The sequence below is a fragment of the Coffea arabica genome, chromosome 6c (genome assembly GCF_036785885.1).
Source record: "Coffea arabica cultivar ET-39 chromosome 6c, Coffea Arabica ET-39 HiFi, whole genome shotgun sequence".
Taxonomy (NCBI): Eukaryota; Viridiplantae; Streptophyta; class Magnoliopsida; order Gentianales; family Rubiaceae; genus Coffea; species Coffea arabica.
The window spans coordinates 14,500,355-14,526,219 of record NC_092320.1 but is presented as its reverse complement, the minus strand read 5'-3'; the positions used below and the strand labels follow the sequence as shown (position 1 = coordinate 14,526,219).

General features: G+C 37.1%; 3 protein-coding genes across 3 annotated transcripts; 1 reads left to right on the top strand and 2 right to left on the bottom strand.

Annotated features, from left to right (window-relative positions):
• Nucleotides 1–530: 530 nt before the first annotated feature.
• Nucleotides 531–5,186, top strand: LOC113720168 (VAMP-like protein YKT61). The gene is made up of 6 exons (XM_027245126.2): nucleotides 531–928; nucleotides 1,973–2,070; nucleotides 2,159–2,263; nucleotides 2,444–2,509; nucleotides 4,035–4,121; nucleotides 4,892–5,186. Exons 1-6 carry the CDS (start codon nucleotides 733–735, stop codon nucleotides 4,940–4,942), a joined length of 603 nt encoding a protein of 200 aa, XP_027100927.1. The 5' UTR covers nucleotides 531–732; the 3' UTR covers nucleotides 4,943–5,186.
• A 1,046-nt stretch (nucleotides 5,187–6,232) lies between these two features.
• Nucleotides 6,233–7,741, bottom strand: LOC113720169 (temperature-induced lipocalin-1). Its single transcript, XM_027245128.2, has 2 exons — nucleotides 7,229–7,741; nucleotides 6,233–6,613 (listed from the first exon to the last, which is right to left on the bottom strand). The coding sequence occupies exons 1-2, from the start codon at nucleotides 7,601–7,603 to the stop codon at nucleotides 6,428–6,430; spliced, it is 561 nt and encodes a 186-aa protein (XP_027100929.1). The 5' UTR covers nucleotides 7,604–7,741; the 3' UTR covers nucleotides 6,233–6,427.
• Nucleotides 7,742–8,734: 993 nt separating this feature from the next.
• Nucleotides 8,735–9,258, bottom strand: LOC140008637 (temperature-induced lipocalin-1-like). The gene is made up of 2 exons (XM_072053470.1): nucleotides 8,890–9,258; nucleotides 8,735–8,788 (listed from the first exon to the last, which is right to left on the bottom strand). Exons 1-2 carry the CDS (start codon nucleotides 9,256–9,258, stop codon nucleotides 8,735–8,737), a joined length of 423 nt encoding a protein of 140 aa, XP_071909571.1.
• Between the last annotated feature and the right edge of the window lie 16,607 nt (nucleotides 9,259–25,865).

Here is a 25,865-nt window from a genome sequence, read left to right as displayed (position 1 = left end):
GTCCATTACATGTTTTATTTTATACATATATATATTTATATAAATTATTTTTTTAAAAATTTATTGAATCAAAGTTGAATCGATTCGATCGATTGAATCTCGACCTTTTCACTTCATCGGTTCAATTAACGATCCGATTTTTTAAACATCGTGGCTATCACCATTGCCGGTGATAGTGGACGAGGAATAAAAAAATCGGTGCCTGTGGGCTGGATCCTGTTATTCTATTCCCACTATCACTGCAATTTGGGGGTTATTCTCATCTCATCACGGCCGTGGATGTATGCTCAAATGCCATCACCCGCGTTCACCGTTTAATAGATCGCAACCGTCAAATAGAACTGTCCCCACAAGTCATTCAATTGATCAGCCCAGTCAACATTATACACCTGGTTGAAAGTCCACTCAATCCGACGTGGCAGAGATCCAAGGACCAGCTGTAAAACAAGTTAAATTCCGGTTTACAGCCTCCTACAACTATAATTAAATTAACACATTTCTAACAGACAGATAACAATAAAGTAGTCACAGCAAAAACGAATATAAACTCCAATTTTCTTCCAGACGAAGAATTTAGACGAGAGAACGGAGAAGGGTGGGAGGAGAAAAGGAGGTTTATTCATTAATTGGGATTTTTTCTTTTGCCGATAAATTTGTATTACTGAGCTAGAATTGATATTATTTGCAGAGAGAATTTTATTTATTTATTTTTGGTCGGGGAGAGAAAGAAGGATGAAGATCACGGCGCTGTTGGTGCTGAAGGTCGGACCGGACGAGTCGAAGGATCCGGTGATATTAGCCAACGCAACTGACGTCAGCAGTTTCGGATTCTTCCAGAAATCCAGCGTCAGAGAATTCATCGTCTTCGTCGGTCGGACCGTCGCCAAACGGACGCCTCCTGGCCAACGTCAATCCGTCCAGCACGAAGGTAGGAATTAGCCTAATATTAATCCTAACAGGAGTCCAATCTGTTGAAATTATGCGGATTTATATGGGAACTAATTTTGCGGGGAGAATATATCGTTCGGTTTTTGGGAATTTAGGTTTAGATTAGGGAAGATTGTTGGAACTAATACAGGTAATTGTAGGAATTTTGTAGTTTTATGTTAGGGATTATAATCTGATGAGTTAACGTGTCTTTCTTAATTTGACGAATTTTGTATTTTTGTTTCTGAATTAGAAATGAGAGTAAGAAAGTGAGGATTATGCGAGTTATGGAATTTTAACTGGGACGAGGCCCTTGAACATGAAAATTTACGTTTTTTAGCTGAAATTGTTAGGCATTTTTTGATTGAATATTTCTGTCAAAGATTTACTTTTTGACTGGAAGAAAAAATGACGACTTGTGCATTTTATAGTCTGTTTTGATAAATCTGTCATTTCCCTGAGAGTTGGTGATCCTAGATGGCACATTGGAAAGAAGTATTAAATTCAAGTTCTCCCATTTTAGCTGGAAAGTAGGCAAAATCCCTTGTATTGATTCTTGATAGTCAGGCACATTTGGCAAAACTTTGCAACATTTTGATCTGTTCTAGGTTTTCTTCATTTTGGAGGCTGAAACCAAAACATATCCTTTGAATACTGTAAGATAGACTGAGTTTTATACCAACGCTGGTTGATTTGTAGGGTATTAAATTTTTTAAGTCTCTATTGTATGACCTTTCTTTCAGTGCCTTGCAAAAGATCCTTTGATGTGACCAACCTTAGATGCATCGAAAAGGAAGAAGTAAACCACATATATTGCTGTTGTTTGGGCAATTCTTCCATGAGTTAGACTTAAGGTCTACACCGTAAGATTAATGCTTAACGAGTTATACTAACTCATGCTTGTTCTATGTGTATCATCTCTTTAAGTTGGTTCTACCCCTCATATCATCTTTTATCTATTTACTCATCCCCCTTATGCATGAGATCATATTACTGGATGGTATCGTATAATTGCTTAAAGCTGAATTTTTTTTTGTTGCTCTAGAGTACAAGGTGCATGCATACAATCGAAATGGCTTATGCGCACTGGGTTTTATGGATGATCATTATCCTGTCCGAAGTTCCTTTTCACTGCTAAACCAGGTTAGCTTTCCTGTTCTGGAACTTGTACTAACATGGAGGTCAGCTTGGATTTCTGGATATAACAAGTTGATGACTTTGACTTGGTCAGGTCTTGGATGAGTATCAGAAAAATTTTGGTGATGCATGGAGAGCGGCTCAAGCTGATAACACTCAATCATGGCCTTATCTTGATGGAGCTTTGTCCAAATTCCAGGTACATGAAGCATTATGTCTCTGTTCTACTTTGTTTGGAAGTTGTCTTTAGGACTTCCATTCTACTGCATTGTACAATTTAGAAGTTATATATATATATATAAAAAGAATTGCTGATGGAATGAGCTGAAGCTTTGTTCTCTTTTTACCTTCACTGATCTTTTGCCATTCCACTCTATAGGATCCTGCCGAGGCTGACAAATTGTTGAAAATTCAGAGGGAGCTGGATGAGACAAAAATTATCCTCGTGAGTACTTTATCCTAATGGGTCTATACACCTTTCAACTTGGTTTGTATCTTAGCAAGATCCTAGAAGTCAATGGTTAGTGAATGTTGCTGAATTTTTTAACTCCATATACATGTCACACTGTGTGTGTGTGTGTGTGTGCGATTAAAATGTTAGTTGACTGAGTAGACTTATTAAGTGATGCTTCTAGTTAAAGTTCATGAGTCAAAAGTCAAGGACTTCAATATTCAGTGGTTGTTTTATAGATAGCTTGGTGTATCGCATGATGCACATTCTAACATCTGAATTTTACCTTACATGTTTGGACTTGTATATGTAAGAAGTAGCCATTCTTCTACGCCTTTTTTTCTTTCTGCTCCTCCTACAGTTATTAATACTGCTATAATCGAGACAAGTTTACAATGAGAGTTATTTGGTTCGATCTGAATTATGAACTTTGCATTGTTTGTCAATGAGTATAATGTGTTCGAGGTAGTTTAAGAGATAGGAAATCTCTCTTTTCCATTACTTGTTTGACTTTGTTAATAGTGGAGAAACTATAAATTGATTGAGTTATTGTACCTCAAAATTGGCCTTTGAGATTATGTAATTGGTGGATCTTGCAATTTAATCTGTTCGGAGTATTTTCATATTTGGCCTTTATCAACAATTGAAAAATGACAAAAGATGTCTATGCATCGATTTTCTTTCTACTTCCTTCCGTTCTTCTAATCATTGACGAGAGTGTTCCAAGTAGATAACTGCAGGTTGATAGAATTGCTGCTGTTTTATTTTAGTGTATGCTGCTTCATGTTTGTGACTCTGATAGCTTCCATACGAGGACCCAGAAACTGGGTTCTTTTAGGTTGAAGGTTTAATGAGATCTATATGTATCTTGCTTCTTGAACCGTCGTCACTAGTTTTATTAAGTTCCTTCATCAATGGAAAAAATGTGTTCCAAAAGCAATTCTGCAGCGAGCTTTTCAACTCAGGATTTGGCGATTTTCCCTTAATTAAGTGACTGTATAGCTGTGATTGGTGTTTTGATATCTGCTTTTAGAGGTTTTAGTTTCTTATAATAATCTATACCCGTGGTTCACACAATTTCTTTAGGTGGTTTGCTTCTTTGAAACTTAATCACAAACAAATTGAATGGGTCCGTTTTTGAGTTGCTACAAGCCTATTTCATTTTTCAAGTTGCTACAAGCCTACTTTTTTATTGTGATTCAACTGGCCCATCATTAGTTCAAAGACTTTAAAAACCTTTTGCCTTGTCAGTAACAATCTTGATTTAGCAAGTTTTCTCTATAAATTAGTTTGTCCTCTTTAACAAGATGCATCAGTTTTTGACATTATTTTTGCAGGCCTACTCATTTTGGAAGAGCTTTTTGACTAGTTAATATTGTGTGTGGATTTGCCGCTTTAAGTTCATACATCATTGTAGTGACTCATATCGTATACTTCTATTTTAGTGTCTCAATTTGATCTTTTATTTTGTTCTTTTTATCAGTTAAAATCTAATATATCTTTTCTGTATTTAATGCAGCACAAAACTATTGACAGTGTCCTAGAACGTGGTGAGAAGCTGGATAGTTTGGTTGAGAAGAGCTCAGATCTGAGCGCAGCTTCACAGGTGCGTGATAAAGAGCTCAAGTTCAGTTTATGTAAAAGCTGGCTGCATGTTTGAATGGGCCTGGATTAACCCCCTCAGGTCACCATCTGGGGCCAAAAAAATTAAAATGATAGTGCAAATTACAGAAACAAAAAATCTCTCAGATGATTAGCTTTTCCAAGTGAACATTTGGCAACTCTATGTCTTAGGCTATGTATGCATAATTCTTTTCATGTTACAAATTTTGTTCTCTTACTCAGTGCATGTGCATTTGGTAGGGATTCAAAGCTTTTGCAGTTTCTTTCTTTCTTTTCTTTTGGGAGGTGGTTTTGGCTGCTCCCCTAGTGGTGTTATTAGCTTCATTCTTGTGTTTTAGTGCCCTTTCATGTTTTGTCTTGTAACTTAGCATAGGGCTAATTGGTATCTGGAAGCTTAGCTGCATGCAGTTAACCACTAGCCTTTTCTTGGTATTTTATTGCTGAACCAAGAGGTATTTGTGTTTGACGTAGTGTTTCATTTGAAGTCAATATAGCTTCTGTTTGACGAGTCTGTCTGCTTGGTTTGAGAAGTGATGGGGCAATTGTGAGATGTATGGGATTGTCTGCTTGTACTCGCATTTCCTAAAATGGGATTGTATTTGCATTTCCAGACGCGTGGTTTTTGAAAGTAAGAAGCTGATTTTTAAGTTGGAAAAGGTCTTGGATATCTGCTCTGATTGGTCGAGCTTTTAATTCATTTATCAATTCTCTCTCATTACTGAAGTTTTTGCTTATTTGTCTTTTGCTAAACAGATGTTCTACAAGCAGGCAAAGAAAACTAATCAGTGCTGTACGATGTTGTAAATCTTCTGAAGATGAAGGGGCTGCTCAACCATGTATTTCACGCGCGTCTGATATTATACATATAAGAAGTTGATTGTTGTTTATATCATTCATCAGTCGTGGTCAAATTGAATGCCTTTTGTGCTTCCCCTTTGTTCCTTGGTTTTATGGTTGATGAAGAGGAAATGATTTGGATTCTTATAGGCCTACTATCGTCGTTCTTATTACAGGATGTCTTCTCAATTACAAGTCAGGGTTTCTTTCATGACCGACTATTTCTAATGCTGCCCCCCCCGTCTATTATTAATACATGAATTTCAGTATAGATGCAGGAGTCCCTAGTTGAAGATGTTCTATCATCAGCGAACTTTTAATGACAAATGGAAATGCGCACGTTCTCTAATCTAACTTATCTATTGCTATCAAGCAATTGGGCAAAATTACTAGTGAGATGGACTGTAGTTTTACAGACTAGTCTAACTTAACAAGTCATGTTGTGTAGTTCCTAGAGGTTTAACTTAAATAATTTTCTATTTAAAAAGAGTTCTGAGTGTATATTAGTTTTTCCCACGGGTCCAGGAGGCAACCATTTGTTTTCTGGGCCAAGCAGTTAGGCTAAGTTGACGCCCAGATTTCTGTTGATTACATGAGAACAAAACATTTTTGTGGATTGCTTGAGCAGCTGTTCTCGAGACAAGAGTAGAGCTTGTCGAAACCCCATATTCAAACGGAAACCCCATATTCAAACGGCCTAGCACTTGAAAATGTTCCCTCGCTTCTTAGAAGGGCTAATTCCATACTAGGGTGGGGTGCAGAGCAGGGGAGGGTGATGGATCCAACTAACCTGTTTATAATCTTCTTGTTGGCTGTTTTGAGATAAACTTGACCGCGTCCAAATGATTTAGCCTCCTTTATCACAGCTTTAATAGTCACGTCTCCCTGTCCCCCAAACTTCCCTCAAATTCTTTTCTCTTCTTGGCATTTCTGTCCACCCAACCTAGATCGTGGATTTATCGAATTGGTCGGATAACGATGGCAATACTGCTAAGATCGTTCCAGCTCATGGCATATCTCCACCGACATGCAACCTCCGCGAAACTTAGCCGTTGCATCAGAAATCAATCGCAACACTTTCCTGGGCTCCAAGAAAATAGATGGACCTCACATGTGGGCATCAAGATTCATCCCCAAATTCCAAGTGGACCTTCCTATAATCCCTTAACGCTCAAGTCTAGCATTGACATTGAAAGGCCCCATTGGATGTGGAGGTATCCAGAGAAACTTGACCCCAAAGATAAAGCAACAAACAAATTTTAGGCAAAGACTCAAATTGCATTAGAGATCAAACCACGCTATTCTCAAACATTACAGTAAGGACACGGCAGAAATAATAATTACATTACCAAAGATGGGACTCTCAGGCCCTTTTATTCAACACCACCACTATTTCTTTTACTGATTGCAGCACTAACGCTGCAATTTTGATAAAAAAGGGTTTATTACTAACTACTTCCCAAATAAAGATTTGATCCACCAAATCCCTTTGTTATCGGTGGAAGCTCCATCGCTCTCTGGAGGGGGGTCATGCTGTGGTGTCTTGTGCAGCTTGCTAACATCATAGCCTTCCTCAACAGCCTTTTGAACAAGCTGGTTGTAGATCTCATCCTCCAAGTGGGTTTTCCTGCTCAGTATCTGTTAAACAACACCACCACCTCCTCTGAATTATGCTCGTAAAAAGCCAAAGATTCAATTCAAGAATATTCCATAAGACAGAAAAGAAAAAGAAGATCCAAATAAGGAGAGCTCGAAATTTTGAGTTGAGAGCATTTCTATTTTCAATGAGGAATCCGAATAAGTAATCTAAAGGTTGCATGCATGATTATCATTTTAAATTTTACATCCATAATTACTCCATCTATATTTGGGTTAATTAACGAAATTAACCAACCTTGGTGGAGTTGATATTTTTATAAACCCAAAACGACATTTATGGGCATCTAATACATCCCATAAGTCACATTCTGCTAAAATGCTAATCACTATAATTGACAATGGAAGGATATAATTTCTGTTTCTGTACTTTCTTTCTTTCTTCCTTCCCTGGTTTCAAATGTGTTATTCTAGTCTTATTTGTATGACCAGAACTTAAGGTAAGAAAATCACATTAAACCCACGAAATTTTGCTAGCAAATTTTTCCCTTTTGTATCAGATTCTCAGAATCAAGCATCACAGAAAAGCAATCAATTGTCACACGATTTAGTTATACCTAGAGAAGCATGATGCTGTTATCAAAAAGAGACACGTACCCAAAGATACTTCCTACTAGGCTGGCCAATCAAGGCATACTGGTAATCATCATCAATATACAAAACCCAGTAATCCCCAGTAACAGGAATGATGGGCAAGAAGGGGGGGACATAGAACTTGACTTTGAGCTTTGCCTCATCACTTTTGGCGTCAGCCTTATAGGCAGTGCCTTCAATGGAATCCCTTTTGCCATCAGACCAGGTTTCATTCAGAACATGGATAGTTCCATCAGAGTTCAAAGTGTAGGTGGCCCTTGTGTCAACCCCATTTTTTGGTTGGAAGAACGAGGGAAATGAAGCAATTTCATACCATCTACCCATATACCTCTCCACGTCCAGGCCTTTTACCACTTCCATCTCTTTCTTTGGTGCCATTTTTTTTTTTTTTTTGCAGATTTTGAATCAAATAGAGGCTAAGCAGATAGATAGGTAGATAATGAAGGTTTGCGCCCAAACTACCAGATGGGACTTGATTTTTCTGCTTTCTGGATTAATACTAGTGCTTGATGAGGATCTAAGAGAAAGGAGGAGAGGTTTAACATGTATATATAGAGTTTGGAGACGTGGAAACTTAAGGTCCATAGAATTTGTAGAGGCTCCGGGTTGTTTCCATTGCTTTACAGGTCATTCTAGAACGTCTTTAATACGTAAGAAAATACGACTAGCGTTTTATAGCAGTAGTATTTCACACTAAGCAAATGACCCAAATACTCTCCTACAATTGGATTCTTTCCATTCAGGGGTAAATGGAGATATTCCGTTTGCCCTCCTATAATAATTCTTCAAATTGTTTTCAAGATTTGAAATTATTCATGATTCATATCAAGGCTGTATAATTATTCGGAAAAAAAAAATATGTATATGAACTGATTTTGGAAATGATTTGAGAAGAAGATAACATTTGGTTTAGTCTCATCTTTTCGAAGATTTTATTTATTAAGATTCAGTTTCATAATAAAATTACTGCATAGGAATACTCATTCACATTTATTGTCCTTACCTGTATTTAAATAAGTTTTTCCATTTCAATTCAAATTGCCCAAAAAAAAAAAAAAACCTCTTAACCATGTCAAAAATTGAACACCTCTACTATAGATAAATATAGAGGAATAGAAATAAAGACAATCCCTCAAAAGCAAGCAAAATATTTTGAGAATATTTTGCTTTATGGGCCATTGTAAAATGTGTTTGGTAAAAAAAATATTCAAGCTGTCATACTTCAAACAAAAATTCTGTAAATTTTGGCTTATTAGACAATTTACACAAACAAATAATTTTCATTTATTGTTGGAAAATGAATATGTCTAGGTGATATCTCATATTATCATTTTTTTTTCTGATCAATTAAAATAGTATTTTGTACAAACAAACAAACAAACAAACAAAATTCGTAGTATTGCACTTGAAATTTGAAAGTCACAAGTATGACCAAGAAATACAATTGATTTTTATAACACAAAGAAAAGATTACATTTATTCTTATCTACCACATCCCAACATACAGTATTATGCAGCGCCGGTTTTCACATTAATGCCATGCATGCATGTATGGACAACCCGCTAATATCAGCATCTAAACAAAATGTAAGTAAATGTGTTACCACCATTTTCATGAATTGATCAATTGTACAGAGAATAGATAGATGAGCAAAAAAACATACCCATAGAAATCTCCTAGTAGGATGGCCAACCACAGCATTCTGGTAACCATCATCAACGTATAAAACCCAATAATCCCCAACAACAGGAACGAAGGGAAGGTCTGGAGGGATGCGGAACCTGACTTTCAATTTTGCTTCGTCACTTCTGGGATCGGCCTTATATGCAGTGCCACTAATGGATTTTCTTCGGCCATTAACCCAGACCTCATTCAGAACACTGATGTTGCCATCAGGGCGCAAAGTGTAGGTGGCCCTTGTGTCAACACCACCTTTTGGTTGGAAGAATGAAGGAAATGAAGCAATTTCATACCATCTTCCCATGTACTTCTCCACGTTTAGGCCCCTTACTACTTCTTGATGGGATGCCATTGATTTGCAGATCAAGAGTGAAAAAAGGGCTAAGAGAAAGGGAGACATTTTGTTACGAAATGGAATTGTTTCTTGTGGGTATAGCTTGAGGAAGAAAGCAAAGCAAGGTTCAACAAGTATATATATATGGCGTGGAGACGTGGAAGATAAGGATGATCTCCTTAAATGCGTACCCGTTTCACTACGAGTGGCAATTGCAACCGTTTAGTAAATAGATCTAAATGCATGTGATTCAAATGGATAAAGATCATCCATCCACTAAGGAAACTTTTTCCTAAACATCTAGCTGGTTTCAGTATTTTACTCTGTGTGTGTGTGTGTGTGTGTGTTGGTATTCAATTTTTCAGTTAAATGCACAGGTTACAAGGAGAGAATATGGTCAGAGTTATTACTACTCCCTCTCTTTTTTTATAACTGACGTTTAAGGTTTTACACACCAATTAAGAAAAATTTTTCATTGCTTAAATCTGTACACTACTTTCCTTTTGTACCCTCATTAATTATCCAATTTACCCATGTTTTCTCTCACTAGAGTACTTGTTGAGATGCCTTGAATTAGATCTTCAACTCCCGCTGAGCTGTACGGGGGTCTCGCTGTTCTTGTTACAACCCTAATACAATCTGATTTCCCCCAAGTTGTTCTTGTCTATTCTTGTTTGTTCTTCTGTTCCGCTGCATCTGGTATAACAAACTGGTATCAGAGCTCTAGGTTTGTCCTAGGGCTCGGATCACGCAACAACATGTCTGCTTTGAACATCAAGATCGACAAGTTCACCGGGAGAAATAGTTTCAGTTTATGGCAGATCAAGATGCGGGCTCTGTTAAAGCAGCAGAGCCTGTGGAGTCCGCTAACAAAGAAGAAATCGGATTCCGTTGATGAAGAGTCGATGAGTCTGGAGGAAAAGGCTCACTCGACAATCATGTTGTGTCTGGCAGATGATGTCATCACTGAGGTCGCCGGTGAAGAAACTGCTGCGGGTTTGTGGGTTAAACTTGAAAGTCTCTATATGACGAAGTCTTTAACCAACAAGTTGCTCCTAAAGCAACGTCTGTTCGGTCTGCGTATGCAAGAAGGTACTCCTCTTCGAGAACATTTAGATCAATTAAATACAATTCTTCTTGAATTGCGTAATATTGATGTTAAAATTGAGGATGAGGATGCCGCGTTGATTCTGTTAGTGTCTCTACCGTTATCGTATGAGAATTTTGTTCAGTCTTTTATTGGCGGTAAAGATACAGTGACTTTGGAAGAAGTAAAATCAGCACTGCATAGTAGAGAGTTGCGCCATAAGGCGGCTGGTAATGTTACAGATAATCAGGTTGCTAGATTAGTTGTCAGTAGTGGTAAAGGAAAATTGGGAAAAAAGAAGTCCGGAAATAAGAAGCAGTTCTCTAAAGGTCCCAAGCCGGATGATGTCTGTAACTATTGCAAGGAAAAGGGTCATTGGAAATCTGATTGTCCCAAGAAGAAGAAACAGCAGGAAAAACAACACGCTTCAGCTTCAGTTGCAGAAAAGGAAGCGGAAAATTCAGAAGAAGACCTGGCCCTAATTGCAAACGAACCAACACATCACTCTGATGTGTGGGTTCTTGATTCTGGGGCGTCCTATCACATATGTTCAAATAGGGAATGGTTTACAACATATGAGCAGATAGATGGCGGAAATGTCGTGATGACTAATAGCGCTGTCTGCAAGGTTGTTGGAATCGGTTCGATTAAGATCAGGACACATACTGGAAAAATTGCCACACTGAACGAAGTCAGGCATGTCCCTAAAATGACGAAGAATCTGATATCACTTAGTACTCTTGACAGTAAGGGTTTCAGGTTCAGCGGAGGAAGTGGAGAGTTGTGCATCAGTAAAGGTTCATTAGTGGTTCTCAAAAGAGTTAAGCATGGCACCCTGTACATCTTACAAGGTTCTACGCTAACAGGTTCTACTGCTGCTACTGTTGCATCTTCTGAAGATCGCAGGTCTGATATGACCAAGTTGTGGCACATCAGGCTTGGTCATATGAGCGAAAGAGGGATGCAGATTTTGTCTAAACGTGATCTTCTAGAAGGCCACAAGGTCACTGATCTTGGATTCTGTGAACATTGTACTTTCGGTAAATTACATCGCAAAAAGTTTGGGAAGGCAATTCACAGGACAAAAGGCACACTGGATTACATCCATTCTGACTGTTGGGGTCCTTCACGAGTTGAGTCCTTGGGAGGCTGTCGGTATTTTTTATCCATGATTGATGATTATTCAAGGATGACTTGGGTAATCATTATGAAGGAAAAATGTGAAGCTTTCAAGAATTTCAAGCAGTGGAAGGCCTTAGTGGAGAATCAAACTGGAAAGAAGATCAAAAGGCTGAGAATTGATAATGGTCTGGAATTCTGTTCAAAGGAGTTCGATGAGTTCTGCAAAGATGAAGGAATTGCCCGGCATCACACAGTTCGACACACACCACAACAAAATGGTGTAGCAGAACGCATGAATCAGACATTTCTAGAGAGAGCACGGTGTATGCTCTTCAATGCTGGTTTGCCAAGGAGGTTCTGGGCGGAAGCAGTGAGCACGGCCTGCTTCTTGATCAATTGTGCACCTCATACAGGTATAGACTGCAAGATACCTTATGAAGTGTGGTCTGGTATGTCCCCTACTTACTCAAATTTGAAGACTTTTGGTTGTACTGCGTATTATCATGTCAGTGAGGGTAAACTAGAACTAAGGGCCAAAAAGGGAGTGTTTCTGGGATATGGAGATGGGGTTAAAGGGTATAAATCTGGTCACCCTCAGAAAGGAAAGTTATACTTAGTAGAAGTGTAATTTTTGATGAAAACTCTATACTTAACCCCTCTGTGAAGGTTGTTGTTGCAGAAAGTACAGGTGATGAAGAAAGTGCAGGTGTTGATAAACAGGTAGAGCTAAAAATCATTCAAAATGGTTTTGAATCACAGCAGCAATTTAGTGATTATCAACAGCTATCCTGTGAAACTGAACCTCCTGCAGAAGTAGAGTCTCCAGAACCTACATCAGCAGAAAGGTTGGCACCTATATCCCATACTGCATCAGAAACTCAACAGCATGGTATTGCTTATGATCGTGCAAGGAGAGTGGGAGTACAAGCTCCCAGCAGGTATCGGAATTTTGTAGGTTATGCATTTCAAGTTGCTGAGGAGGTGGATTCTCCTGAGCCCTCTACTTATAGAGAAGCTATTTCAGGCAGTGAGTCAGCTCAATGGCTTGCTGCAATGGGTGATGAAATGGAGTCGTTACACAAGAATGACACTTGGGAATTGGTCAAACGGCCAGCAGAGAGAAAGGTTGTGACTTGCAAATGGGTCTTTAAAAGGAAGGAAGGAATTTCTCCAGCTGAGGGCATCAAGTATAAAGCACGTGTTGTTGCAAGAGGGTTCACTCAAAGAGAAGGAGTAGACTACAATGAGATTTTCTCACCAATGGTCAGACACACTTCTATCAGGGTGCTACTAGCAATGGTTGCACATCAGGACATAGAACTTGAGCAGCTAGACGTGAAGACAGCTTTCCTACATGGAGAGTTAGATGAAGAGATTTATATGACTCAGCCAGATAGATTTCATGTTCGGGGAAAAGAAGATTATGTATGCAAGTTGAAGAAATCTTTGTATGGATTAAAGCAGTCCCCAAGGCAGTGGTACAAAAAAATTGACGGCTACATGATTGAGCTAGGTTACAACAGAAGTCAGTATGATTGTTGTGTATATCACAACAAACTTGAAGATGGTTCGATGATCTATTTGATTCTGTATGTAGATGATATGCTCATAGCTGCGAGGAATAAAGCTGATATACAGAAGTTGAAAAGTCTTCTCAGTGCAGAGTTTGAGATGAAAGACTTGGGTGCAGCACAGAAAATTTTAGGAATGGAGATTTTCAGGGATAGAAGTCAGAAAAAACTTTTCTTATCACAGAAGAGCTATATTGAGAAGGTACTATCCAGATTTGGCATGTCTACAGCAAAACCCTTGAATACTCCGAGTGCAACGAATGCTCAACTATCAGTTACACTTGCACCACAGTCAGAAGCTGAGATGGAGTATATGGCTAAGGTTCCCTATTCTAGTGCAGTGGGTAGTTTGATGTATGCCATGGTCTGCACTAGACCTGATCTGGCACATGCAGTCAGTGTTGTTAGCAGATTTATGGCTAATCCTGGGAAGGAGCACTGGCTGGCAGTGAAGCGAATTTTTCGGTACTTGAGGGGTACATCTGATGTTGGTCTCATCTATGGAGGTGATACAGAGTGTTTGGTTACAGGCTATTCAGATTCTGATTATGCTGGAGATGTTGATAGTAGGAGGTCGATGACTGGTTATGTTTTCACTCTTGGGCATTCTGTAGTTAGTTGGAAAGTAACTCTACAACCTACAGTGACTCTGTCCACTACTGAGGCAGAGTATATGGCATTGACGGAGGCTGCTAAAGAGGGAATTTGGTTAAAGGGGCTGGTTGGAGATCTTGGCCTACATCAGGATCAGGCTAATATATATTGTGATAGTCTCAGTGCAATATGTTTAGCCAAGGATCAAGTTCATCATGAGAGGACTAAACACATTGATGTCCGATATCATTTCTTGAGATCTGAGACAAGGATCAAGGTGAAGAAAATTGGCACTGCTGACAATCCTGTTGATATGTTCACCAAGCCGGTCCCTCATAGTAAATTCAAACATTGTTTGGATTTGCTAAATGTCCTAAGTTTCTGATGGCCCTTATGGGCATTCTGATGGTACTTAGAGATAATTCTCTGAGTACTTCTGGCACTTCATTAGTGCGTCTGTTACATTTTTCGGGGAAGATTCAAGTCAAGGTGGAGATTGTTGAGATGCCTTGAATTAGATTTTCAACCCCCGCTGAGCTGTACGGGGGTCTCGCTTACGGTATATATTAGTTACCGCGTCTGTTTTATTTTGGGTCTTGTTTTGGGCCTGTTTTGGGTCCAGTCTGTTTGGTTGTATATATATACACATTATTTTAGTCTGTAAACTATTCCAATTACAACCCTAATACAATCTGATTTCCCCCAAGTTGTTCTTGTCTATTCTTGTTTGTTCTTCTGTTCCGCTGCATCTGGTATAACAGTACTAAATGGTGCTGTTTTACTAGGCCAAAAATAATGCAAACTAACTCCTACCAAATTAGGAATAGTAATTAAAAACCCTGTATTGAAAAAGAGAGATAAAAGGGTAAAATTGTGAAAAAATAATTAATACTGTATGGGGATAATTAAACGACAAATAAAAGTATACCTGAGCAAATTTCTCAAACGTCAGTCATAAAAAAAGGGAGGGAATATTTGATTGATACTCATGAATTCAACATTATTGATAGCAATTAGTAAAGATTTTCAATTATAAAAGAATTATAACCTATGCCTCTAATTTAAATACCTATAATTCCTACATTATTGAGCATATTGTTACTAGTATAACTTACGCTTTTGACTAACTATTATCACTTGTATATGTGTGTGGACTACGAGAGAGAAAATACTTATGGGCTACCAATGCTACTGAAGTCTGACAGCTATAAGTAACAAGAGAAAAATAACATATTTTCTATATATTCCTATCTCGTATTTTAGCAAGAAGATTCGGTATTAGTAGAGCTATACTCTCTTAGTTATATAGGCTAAAGAGAATAACAACAAATGTGACTGTACTGTTGTATCCTAAGATGATAAGTTGGACATCTTGCTACACCGTAATTTATTTTTCGGCGGACGATTGAATCATTTTAAAACAAAAACGAGATATCTGTTCTTCAAACCACCGCATTTGTGCACTCTTATATCTTTATTATTATTATTGTTTTATTATTCCTATGTAGTATTAGCTCTTTTTATTCTAGCGGAACAACAGTGTGTATGTATGTGTATATAAATATACATAAACAGATACATATCCTTGGTTGGGCAATTCAATCTTGCTGTTAACCTTTTGGCCATAATCCACCAAGGAAACTATTAATTGGTTTCAATATTTTTCTTGGGGTCTATCTACGTCTCCAAAAAAAAAAGAATATATAATGCAAGTAAAATCAATAAAGAGTAGTTTGTTTATCATTATTCGATGAATTGTAAAGAATCTCCATTGACAATCATACCACAGCGACTGTTACTTGTAGTCTAGAACATTCGGACAAGAAGTAAGAGGAGAAAGAAGGATAATAATAAAGAAGGGTCTGTAAAAAAGGGCTCTTTGCCACACAACTATCTCTGTTGGAGAAATTACAGAGTCAAGAAACTAGAGGTATAACAAGAACTTAACCAAGATTATGCTCAGAATTGTCAAAGTTTTATTAATTTAGTATATAGCTTCACGAATATATGCAAAGTAGCACGGTTATATTCTGAGATTGTTGATGATCTTTATATGCTAGTTGCCAGTTTCCCATGAAATTTTACATTTTAGATACCTACTAAACACAGCTAATCATTATTTGGTGTGTATAGATAGTCGAGTGAACTTTCTTGTAGGTACAATTGCGTGTAAGAAGCCAATCACATTTAAGTGCAAGCAAATCAAACATCATATTTGTCATGCGACTTAAGGTAGACTTCAAGAGTTTGCCAAATTTAAGTTAGGAAGAAGTAAATAATTTTGCAGCAAAAACATACTCCTTATTGAGCATTGCAAGATGTAATTTGAGCCTCGAAGCACTTAAGGTTCTAATAATTACTTGCAGATTGTAAATAGTTTAGATTCTATCAATTGTTTGACATCGATATCTCTGAAAACTATTCTAAATATTACAGGTTTTAGGAGATGGAAACTTATATCCGTTTATGGCTTTTTTGTTAGGTGCTTTTTTGCTTCCACCTAGCAGTGAAAGGATTTCAGAGAAGAAAATTGGTGCATTTTTATTAATTAGGAAAGATGGTCACATTATTAATTTACATTTATATGTGTGTGTACATATATAAGGATGATGCAACTTCCATAAATTGAACTCCTTTCTTATTTGCAAATATAGGTTTTTTTTTTTAAAAAAAAATTCATTTGCTATTGTAGGTTATCACTTCTTAGGTAAATTAAACTTACTCTAAATGCTGTCCAAAAATGCATTCATGTCTAGAGCACTTTTAGCTTGCCTACTTCGTTTCCTTTGACCTACAAAAATTGGCATCACTCATCAAAACAATAATATATGAGACGTTTATTAGCAACAGTGAAAGTAAACAAAATTGACCAACCCCCCCCCCCCCCCCCAGTGTATAGAATTCAGCATATGCTAGTACCTCTGCTCTTCTTGTAATATCCATTCGACTTTCCCTGAATACCACACAATAAGAACTTGGTAATTTCCCCAGGCCAACTCTAGATCATGACAAAGTTCAAAGTTTGAGTACACTCATAAAATGATCTCAAAATTAAATAGTTTCATCGCGTAATGTGTAGAAATGATTTGAAAGCTCTGGGCACATATCTAATCGTGTAGAACATGGATTTCGTCTATAACTTGAAAAAGTAATGAACTATATGTAAACTCATCATGCAGGACAGAAGCAATTTTAACCGTAAAACTGGTAGTATCATTGTAGAAATGTACTCTACCATAAATATTACTACCACATTAATTTGCTTACAACTGTTTCAATGGTTATGAATTTGTCTGTTGTCAGTTGTTGCCGTATATGAAGGTGTTGGAAACCAGCCAGACTTTCCTCGAATTTAGGAGGACAAAACACAGGACCGTGGTAGTAATGAAGGGGAAAATATTGCAAAACCAGGGCTTTTTTTTTTTTTTTTTTTGTTGACGTTTGAATGGATTCAAAGACCAGAAATTAACGCGACAAATGTGTGGGAGCTAGTGACCTTAAATATGTGCCTAGTTTTCATCTCTCAAATTTCTGAAGCTCCCCTTTTCCCCATTCCTTCCCTTTGGGAGTTTCGGTATCATTTTTTCCTCCTTCGGGAAATGATTGTTTCTTCCATCTGAAGCTCAGAATTCAAGTAAATTTTCGCACAATCTTTCTTTCTCTTTCCTTCCTTTTTGTTGCATGTTGTTTTCTCTTTGATCTTTGACATTAATAATAGAAATGTTCTTTGATTTGTTTGTCACGTTCATCGTTTTTGTCGAATGTTAATATTGCTTGAACACAGGACCAATGCGATGTGAATTTACTATTGTCCTCGAAATCCCTGTTTTGTGGACACTGTTTATCTTGATTTAGCCATCTTACGTTATGCAAATATTTAATGCAACTCCGAAACCATAAGTAGAAGAAAGGGGGCGTTTAAATTTTCTTGATCTTTATTGTTCTGGAGAGACATAAATTAATACACTGTTATCTTCTAAATCAAAAGGAAACATCCATGAAATGTTTTGGCAACAGGCATTCGACATTTAAAAAATAAATGCAACAGAGGCGGCCATTATCTGACACTCCCGGAAGAAAATCAGAATATAGTTAAATAAGGAAAAAGGCTAAAGCAGGATCAAATCTGAAGGCAATTCGGTTTCACAACTTCTGGTAAATTCATCTTTGAAAACCAGTATTCTGTTTACCAAAGTTTTTGCTGGTACATAAGTCTGTGCTTGCACGTGTTTCTGTGTCTGTTCTGCATGCTCGTGCGAAAATCTGATAGTTTGCCATTTATGAAATCAACCAGGCTGACAGGATTGGAAGAAAATGATCAGGCAACTGTTATTGTCTTTCTTGTTGATCCAAACCACTCTAGTGGCTGCCAGAGGCAGGGGAAGACGCCACCCTGCTGTTGTTCCCCCTCCTGCAAAAAAATGGCTAACTCTAAACGGTAATGTGTTATAACATTGAGTTGTATTCAATTTCCTGCTTAAAGGGTGCGAATGATCTCAATGCTTTAGTCCAATTATAAGTTTGTATGCCCTTGTCTGATTTGACTCTTTGCAGGAGGTGAGCCTGTGGCAGTAGCCAGGGGTGGATTCTCTGGAATTGCACCAGAGTCCAGTTTACCTGCTTATACTACGGCACAGCAGACGAGCTTGGCTAGCACGATCTTACTCTGTGATCTCCAACTTACAAAGGATGCACAGGGCTTTTGCCAGTCTAGTCTGAACCTTCAAAATGCAACAACTATTGCTACAGCTTTTCCAGACTTGAAACCAAGAACCTACAACATAAACGGAAAGAATGTGGAAGGATTCTATGGGGTGGATTTTTTGGCAGATGATCTACTCAAAAATGTTTTCTGTAAGTTGTCAGACGGTTATACAGAGCTTCAGTTTCCTTTCTCAGTTGGTAGAGCACTATCATCTGGTTACAATTAAGAACAGAGAAACTTACAAGAAGGGTTGAACTCAAACGCATTAGAAGATTAGGAAGCAATGCTAGTGCCCTTTCAAACAGTAGAAAATAATGAATTCCATGCTACTGCATAGTTTCTTTTGCTATCCTTCTTCATTCTCCTTCTGTTCTCTCTTAGAAAGCTGCATTTCGTATTGTTTAATCTGCACAAAGAAGTAATTTCTTGAGTTAGTAATGCTCTTCTGCTTAACAATTAAGTTGCTACCAGATAGACACAAAGATTGTGAATTGCCATTGAATTGATCTAACTCACATACTTTCTCTGGCAGTGGTGCAAAGCATTTACTCAAGATCCCCTGGTATGGATGGTTCATACCCTCTGTTGACACCCTATGATGTTGTGGGCATGCAAGGTCCTCCTCCAGTGCTATGGATGAACGTCGAGGTCCTTTCCTTGCTCTTTTATTTTCATTTAACTGACACTAATTAATGGTAAAGTTAACACAAGCAGAATTCAAAATACACCAAGAATCAATCACGAATTTTAGAGGAGTCGTCCATAAATTTTTGGGATTTCTTTGTTTTTCACAATTTGGATTTGATGTTGTTGCAATTTTGTGCTGCAGTATCCTAGTTTCTACGACGGACTGAAACTCAGCGCATCAGCATTTATTATAGATACCATGAGAGACTTGAATCCTGCATACATTTCATCACCAGAGATTGGATTCTTGAAGGGCTTAGTAGGAAAGGTGAACCCAGCAAAGCTCATTTTTAAGATTCCGGGCATAAACGAAGTTGAACCTACAACGAAAAAAACATATGTTACACTGCTGTCAGACATAAATATGATCAAGACATTTGCATCCGGGATTATTCTTCCAAAAGATAGCATATGGCCCGTAGATAGTGGAAGGCTATTGCTGCCTGCTACGAGTTCTGTATCTGATTTCCACAAAGCAGGTCTTGAAGTGTATGCTTCTGGCTTTGCAAATGATAACTACTTAAGTTATAATTATAGCTATGATCCAACCAAGGAGTATCTGCAGTTTATAGACAATTCTCAGTTTTCGGTTGACGGGGTAATTACGGATTTCCCTGCCACCGCATCAGAGTCCATTGGTGAGATTTATGCTTTTTCTCTGCTCCATTCCTATAATATATTTCTCAATGAGTCAAAAGGAAGAGTACTGCAAAACCTATCAAAAAGTCAAACTGACTGAAACTGTCTCAAAATTTTACATTAGCTTTCTTCCTTGGTTTTACCTGATCTAGTTCTGACCTGAGAACTGCTCATGTTGCAGCATGCCTAGCCCAGAACAAGAATGCTCCCAAAATTGTAAAAGGTAAGAAGTGTTACACTTTGTATCGTTTCATAGTCTTGGAAAACAAAATTATGCAATCTATTGCTGCATGGAATAACTCGTTGTCTTCTTGCATTAAAGCATTGATAATATCTCACGACGGAGCAAGTGGAGATTACCCTGGGTCGACTGATCTTGCATACCAGAAAGCCATAGATGATGGAACCGAGATAATCGATTGTTCTGTTCAACTGTCCAAGGATGGAACCGCCTTCTGCTTGCCTTCTGCTGATCTTATAGGGACAACCACTGCAGCATCTCTTTTCATGGACCGATCTACCAGGATACCTGAAATTCAAGATAAGAATGGAATATTCTCCTTTGATCTCACTTGGACTGAAATTCAATCACTAAAACGTAAGCAAAACGCTTTATTTAATAGTAAAATGGTTATGACACCTTTTCAAGCTTTTGACATATGATGCTTTTCTCCCTTTTCAGCTCAACTTGCAAGCGTTTTTGATGGCCCTCTTGCTCGAAACCCTGCAAACAAGAATGCAGGAAAGTTCGTTACTCTTAATGAATTCTTGGATCTTGCTAAGAATAGGGCAGTTACAGGAGTTCTAATTAACATTGAAGTAAGATTCACTTCACTTCAAACTCTTTCATGGACTCCATTTGTCAAGATATATTTTAATTTCCAGGTTCCTTGTAAAACGTTTTACATATCCCACGTCTCATGTAACATCATGATTATACTATACTCTTCAACCGTGCACAAGTTAATTAACACTTGATCTTTTAATCAGAATGCTGCCTATCTAGCATCAAACAAGGGTCTTGACATTGTTGGTGCTGTCACCACTGCCTTGAGCAACGCCACAATGGATAAGCAATCTACTCAGAAAGTTTTGATTCAGTCAGATGACAGTTCAGTGCTTTCGAAGTTCCAGGACATCAAGACTTACCAAAGAGTCTTGGCCATCGACAAAGATATAGGTGGTTCAACCCAAGAAACAGCACAGGAAGTCAAAAAATATGCTGATGCTGTTAAAGTGTTCAGAAATTCTATTGTTCTGGACTATCCAAACCCCGTCTTCATGTCCTTGAATTACAGCAACCTTGTTGAAGTCATGCATGCTGCCAACATCTCGGTGTATGTGGGAATTCTGAGAAATGAGTTCCAAAACTTTTTATTTGATTACTACGCTGATCCTTATGTCGAACTCGCCACTCTTACTCAGAAAGGAGTGGATGGAATCGTAACTGACTACCCTGCCACAGCAAATGCATACATGAGTAAGCATTTTTATTTATCAATTTACATAAGCAAGTTTTACTACCACTTAAGCATTTTTAGGAATTTATCAAGGCCACCATATGGTTTCTTTTCTTCTATTTTTTGGCCTAACCTGGAAATCATCTCTATCATGATACATCTATTACTGAAGTATGGAAGAGAAATTTCCTCTGATCTCTACAATGAAATTAAATGAGCAACCAGAAGAACTGTTTTGAGGGGAAAAAATGTTTGTTGAATTTTCATAGAGAATTGTTAGAAATAGAGACATTACCACTAGCCAGACAACGAAAAAAAAAAAAAACAATGACCACTCTATGACAAATACGTGATTGCTGCACTACAGAAGAGCTCTAGATGAGCATAAAGAAGACACATGTTATTATTTTCTTCAACACAATACATGCCTAGCTTACAAACGGTAACTTGCTGTCCTTTGCTGCTGCAGGGTCCCCATGTTCCAATCCAAATGCCAATCTTCCATATACAATACTACCCATCAATCCAGGTGACATGTTTAACAATCTGGTTACAGCAAAACCTCCAGAGGCTGCACCCGCTGTACCTCTCCTTCAAAATGCAGATGTCGATGATCCTGCACTGCCTCCTGTAGCCAAGATTTCAGCTCCTCCACCCGCATCCCCTTCTGAATCTGGCTCTAACTCTCTTCCTGCTCCAGCACCCAAAAAATCAAGAAGCACGAAAACTGCTAGCAACACAGGTCTCATGGTTGCAGCAATGGTTGCAGTACTTACAATTCTCAGCTATAATAGCAAAGTTTATTAATAGGCATATCCACATTTACAAACACCAGTGTTCACCCTGTCACCGGGAAATATTGCAGGTTTTTTTTTAGGTGGATGTATTAGTACTGTTTGCTAAACGTTTTAGTAGGAATTTTTCGTGCTAATGATCATTGATTCCACTGACAAGAATAAGTTGCAGATTCTGACTTATTTGTTACTATATTGGTGCTCAACTGTAGAAGCTAATAATGAAGATTCGAGTAATTTGTTACCGGTAATTAACTTAACCAGAAATTTTTCTTACCCAAAAAAACAAAAAAGAAATTTTCGAGCGTTTAAGCTGGTAACCTGGAAATCAAAGGCAAGTTAGATATCTTGATTAAAAGCATATTCTAATTCAAGGAGTAATTTTTATCCTCAGACTCTGCTACAATCTTCTTGCGACGCTCAAGTTAGCCAGCAATTAATTACAAAATATCAGTCTAAAGAATGCAGTTTTGCAGAACTGACAAGTAACTACAGAAAATTAATACCTTCCAGTAGTATTAAATTTCTTTTCACATCATATTTTTGGCAATCCTCGATGCCAACGATTTCCATCCGGCAAAACTTTAATCCTTAAGAATACACAAATTGCAATCAAAAGCCACAAAGTATATTGTAAACTAAATCGTAAAAGAACATATATTCCGTCAACAGATTTTCTAACCAAAAGACAGAAAATGGGGATAAAAGGAAAAAAGCTATGTTGCTTGCTTCTGTTTCAAAAGGAAGATTCCCAGCTACAGATCCAGAATATAGCTGCAAATTGAACGAAAAGAATAAGAAAAATTCTATGAGGTTGTGGGTTCATTATTAAAGCTGAGTGAAAAAAGGAGGCTCAGATTGGAGTCTGACATCAAGACAGGCTAAACCCGCTATGGCTGCAAACAACAGTTGCCGCATGAGAGAAATCAGACAAAGAACCCAAAAGGAAAAATGAACCAAAAGTGCCCAATTTTCCTTTTGAGCCCTCTGCATATCCCTCACAGACCCTCCAGAGTTCACCAAGCCAAGAAAAGCTCAAAATCTTGATTTCTATTTAGTTTCGTATTGATAACAAACAAAAAAAAAAATCATCACAGCCTCAGATAAGCAGTTGGGAAAGAGGAGGAAAGGGAATGAAACCATGATCCCACCAGTCTCTCTCTATCCATCCATCTATATATACATATATACATATATTTGTGTATCCACTGTTTGTATGTGTGTATGTTTGGATTTGAAGGGTGGTTTTTTTTTCCTTCATTTTTAGTTGAAATCATTGGCTGATTTACAGAGAGGGGTAACCACCCTTGACAAACTCCATGCCTCTCTGAGTTTAGCCTCATTCTTAAACTAATAATGAGATGCTGAATCTAGGGTCTGCTCTCTCTGCTTCAATGCCAACTTTATAGTAGTGTCTCCGCGGGCTACAGAGTCCGTCCTGTTATGTCCTTTCCAACCCTTTGTCTTGGAGGACACAGACGGTAATTCAGTCATCATGAAAACTTAAAAAGGAAAGAAAAGAAAATTAAAAATAAATAGTCTCGACCTCAATGAAAACCCTAAAAATGGAGGCTCAGATTCGCCTTTGATCAGACAAATTGGTAAAAATTGCTAAAACCACCAATAGACCATGGCTGCAAAGCAACAGTTGCCATTTTTTTTTTGCCAGAAACTCAACAAAATTTGACCATCTGAGCTGTGCCCTGCCAAGTTATGGTATTAGCTATTTTCAGAGTCTGAGACTTCTTTCCAAGTCCACAAACCTATTCATCACAGCCTCGTCCGTATCGAACTACTGAGAGAGAGAGAGAGAGAGACGTAAACAATAGCTAAAAATGTTCAAGGACCATTTTGCAGCCTGCATTTTCCGAAGGGCGGTTGTGAAAATAGGAGCTTCATTGCTTTTTTTGAGATCATCGGCGGAGATACGCGGGAAAGAGAGGGGCAACCACCCTCAGGAACTCCATTTACCTCTCTTCCGGCGAGATTGCTCTCCGCCTCAGTCTTAAACTAATGAGATTTTTGCTTTTTTTTTTTTTTTGAGATCCGGTATGGTTGTTTCTTTTATAGCACTAGTTTCAGGCCTTTCGTGGGCCTTTGCTCGTTTCACCGATGAAGCCCTAAACAAATTATACCATTTTAGCCCAGCAAATGAAGCCCAAGTATCTGCCAAATGAAAGCCTAAAGTAGTGATGTGTGAGCTTTTAGATTTTTTGGTATGTAAGATGCTATTTGGGGGATGAGGTCCTTGAGGAGGAAACAAAAGAACAGGTTAATTGAGTTATGAGAGAAAAAATTTTATTCTTTTTCTCATTGAGAGGTTCTGAACCAAGTAAAATGATTTGACCTCGTTGGTTATTTCGAGATTAAGGATTCCTTTAATAAAACTGAAGTCTGAAATTTGAAATCTGAATCTATTAAATTATTAAATTGTTAAATATTAAATCCGATACATTTGAATATATATCGCATTAAATAATAAATTGTTATCACTTATTTTTTTTTTAAAAATTATTATCACTTATTTTTTGAAGCAAATTTTGCTTAGAAAATTCAGTGTCACTTAATTAATTCAGATATTCAATTTTTAATTATCAAACGACTTTGAACATATTAAAATCCGAAGTCATTAAAATAAAATATTAAATTGAATTATCAAACAGAACCTAAGTTCTCTTAAATGAATCAAACTATTGCTCCTCTTGTTCTTTATTATAATTTTGGCCTTACTTAAAATAAGAAGAAAGATCCAACACTATTTAAGTTGCTAATCCGTCCATTTAAAGGTTTATGGGCCGATTCTAGTGTTTTCCACTTCCATGGAGATCCGCATGAATTTTGGCGTTAATTTTTTTTTTCTTGTAACTTACAGAAACAGGAATACACTGTTGAGCAAATCAAAACAGATTAGTAAGTAAAAAATTGAACTTTCATTATGTTTAAACGCTGTTCTTCATTGTCTTGAGCAACATTCTCTTAATTGCGTGTAAGAAGTGAAACGTCGAGGAACATTTTGGATGTTTTTGTGTTTTTTGTTGCAAGGCCTTTTGGTGGTAGGCAGTGATTTTTTATTTTTCTATTTTTTCTTTTTGGCAAATTACAAGTGTATTTGGATAGATTATTATTTAAAATAATTATTATAATATTTTTTCTAATGTGATGTATATGAAATAAAAGAATAATTAAAAATATTAAAAAAATAAATTAAAAAATATATTTACAATGCAAATAAAATAGGGATAATTGCAGAAACCTCCCCTGACTTTTATAGTAATAGCATTGACCTCCCCTATCAATTTAAAAATAGCACTGACCTCCCCTATCAAAAGTTGGAGGCAATTTAATAAGCAAAAATGGATCAATTTACTAAAGTACCCCTGACATGATTTAATTTTACCAAATGAATGTGATGAGTACTTCTATCAAACCCAACAAAACATTTGTTAATAAAAATTACACTAAATTAACTATTTCTACATAGTTTAACTAATTAATTAAATAACTAATAATCTAATTAATTAATAACTAATTATCTAATTAACTATTAACTAATTATCTAATTGTTAAAAGTTATTAACTAATCAAACTATTTCTACATAAACTAATCAAACTATTTCTACATAATTAAACAAATTAACTATTAACTAATTATCTAATTAACTATTAACTAATTAACTAATTACCTAATTAATTAATTAACTAATTAACTAATTTCTGTTTATCTAATTAACTAATCTCTATTTATCAAATTAACTAAAGCTGTTGTCTGTCCGAAACTAATAAACTATTTGCATGTTAAACTAATTAACTAATTAGCTGCTTAACTAATTAACTACCTAATTATCTAATTAACTAATTTTTGTTTATCTAATTAACTAATTATCTAATTAACTAAAGTTGTTATCTATCCGAAACTAACAAACTATTTGCATGTTAAACTAATTAACTAATTAACTGCTTAGCTAA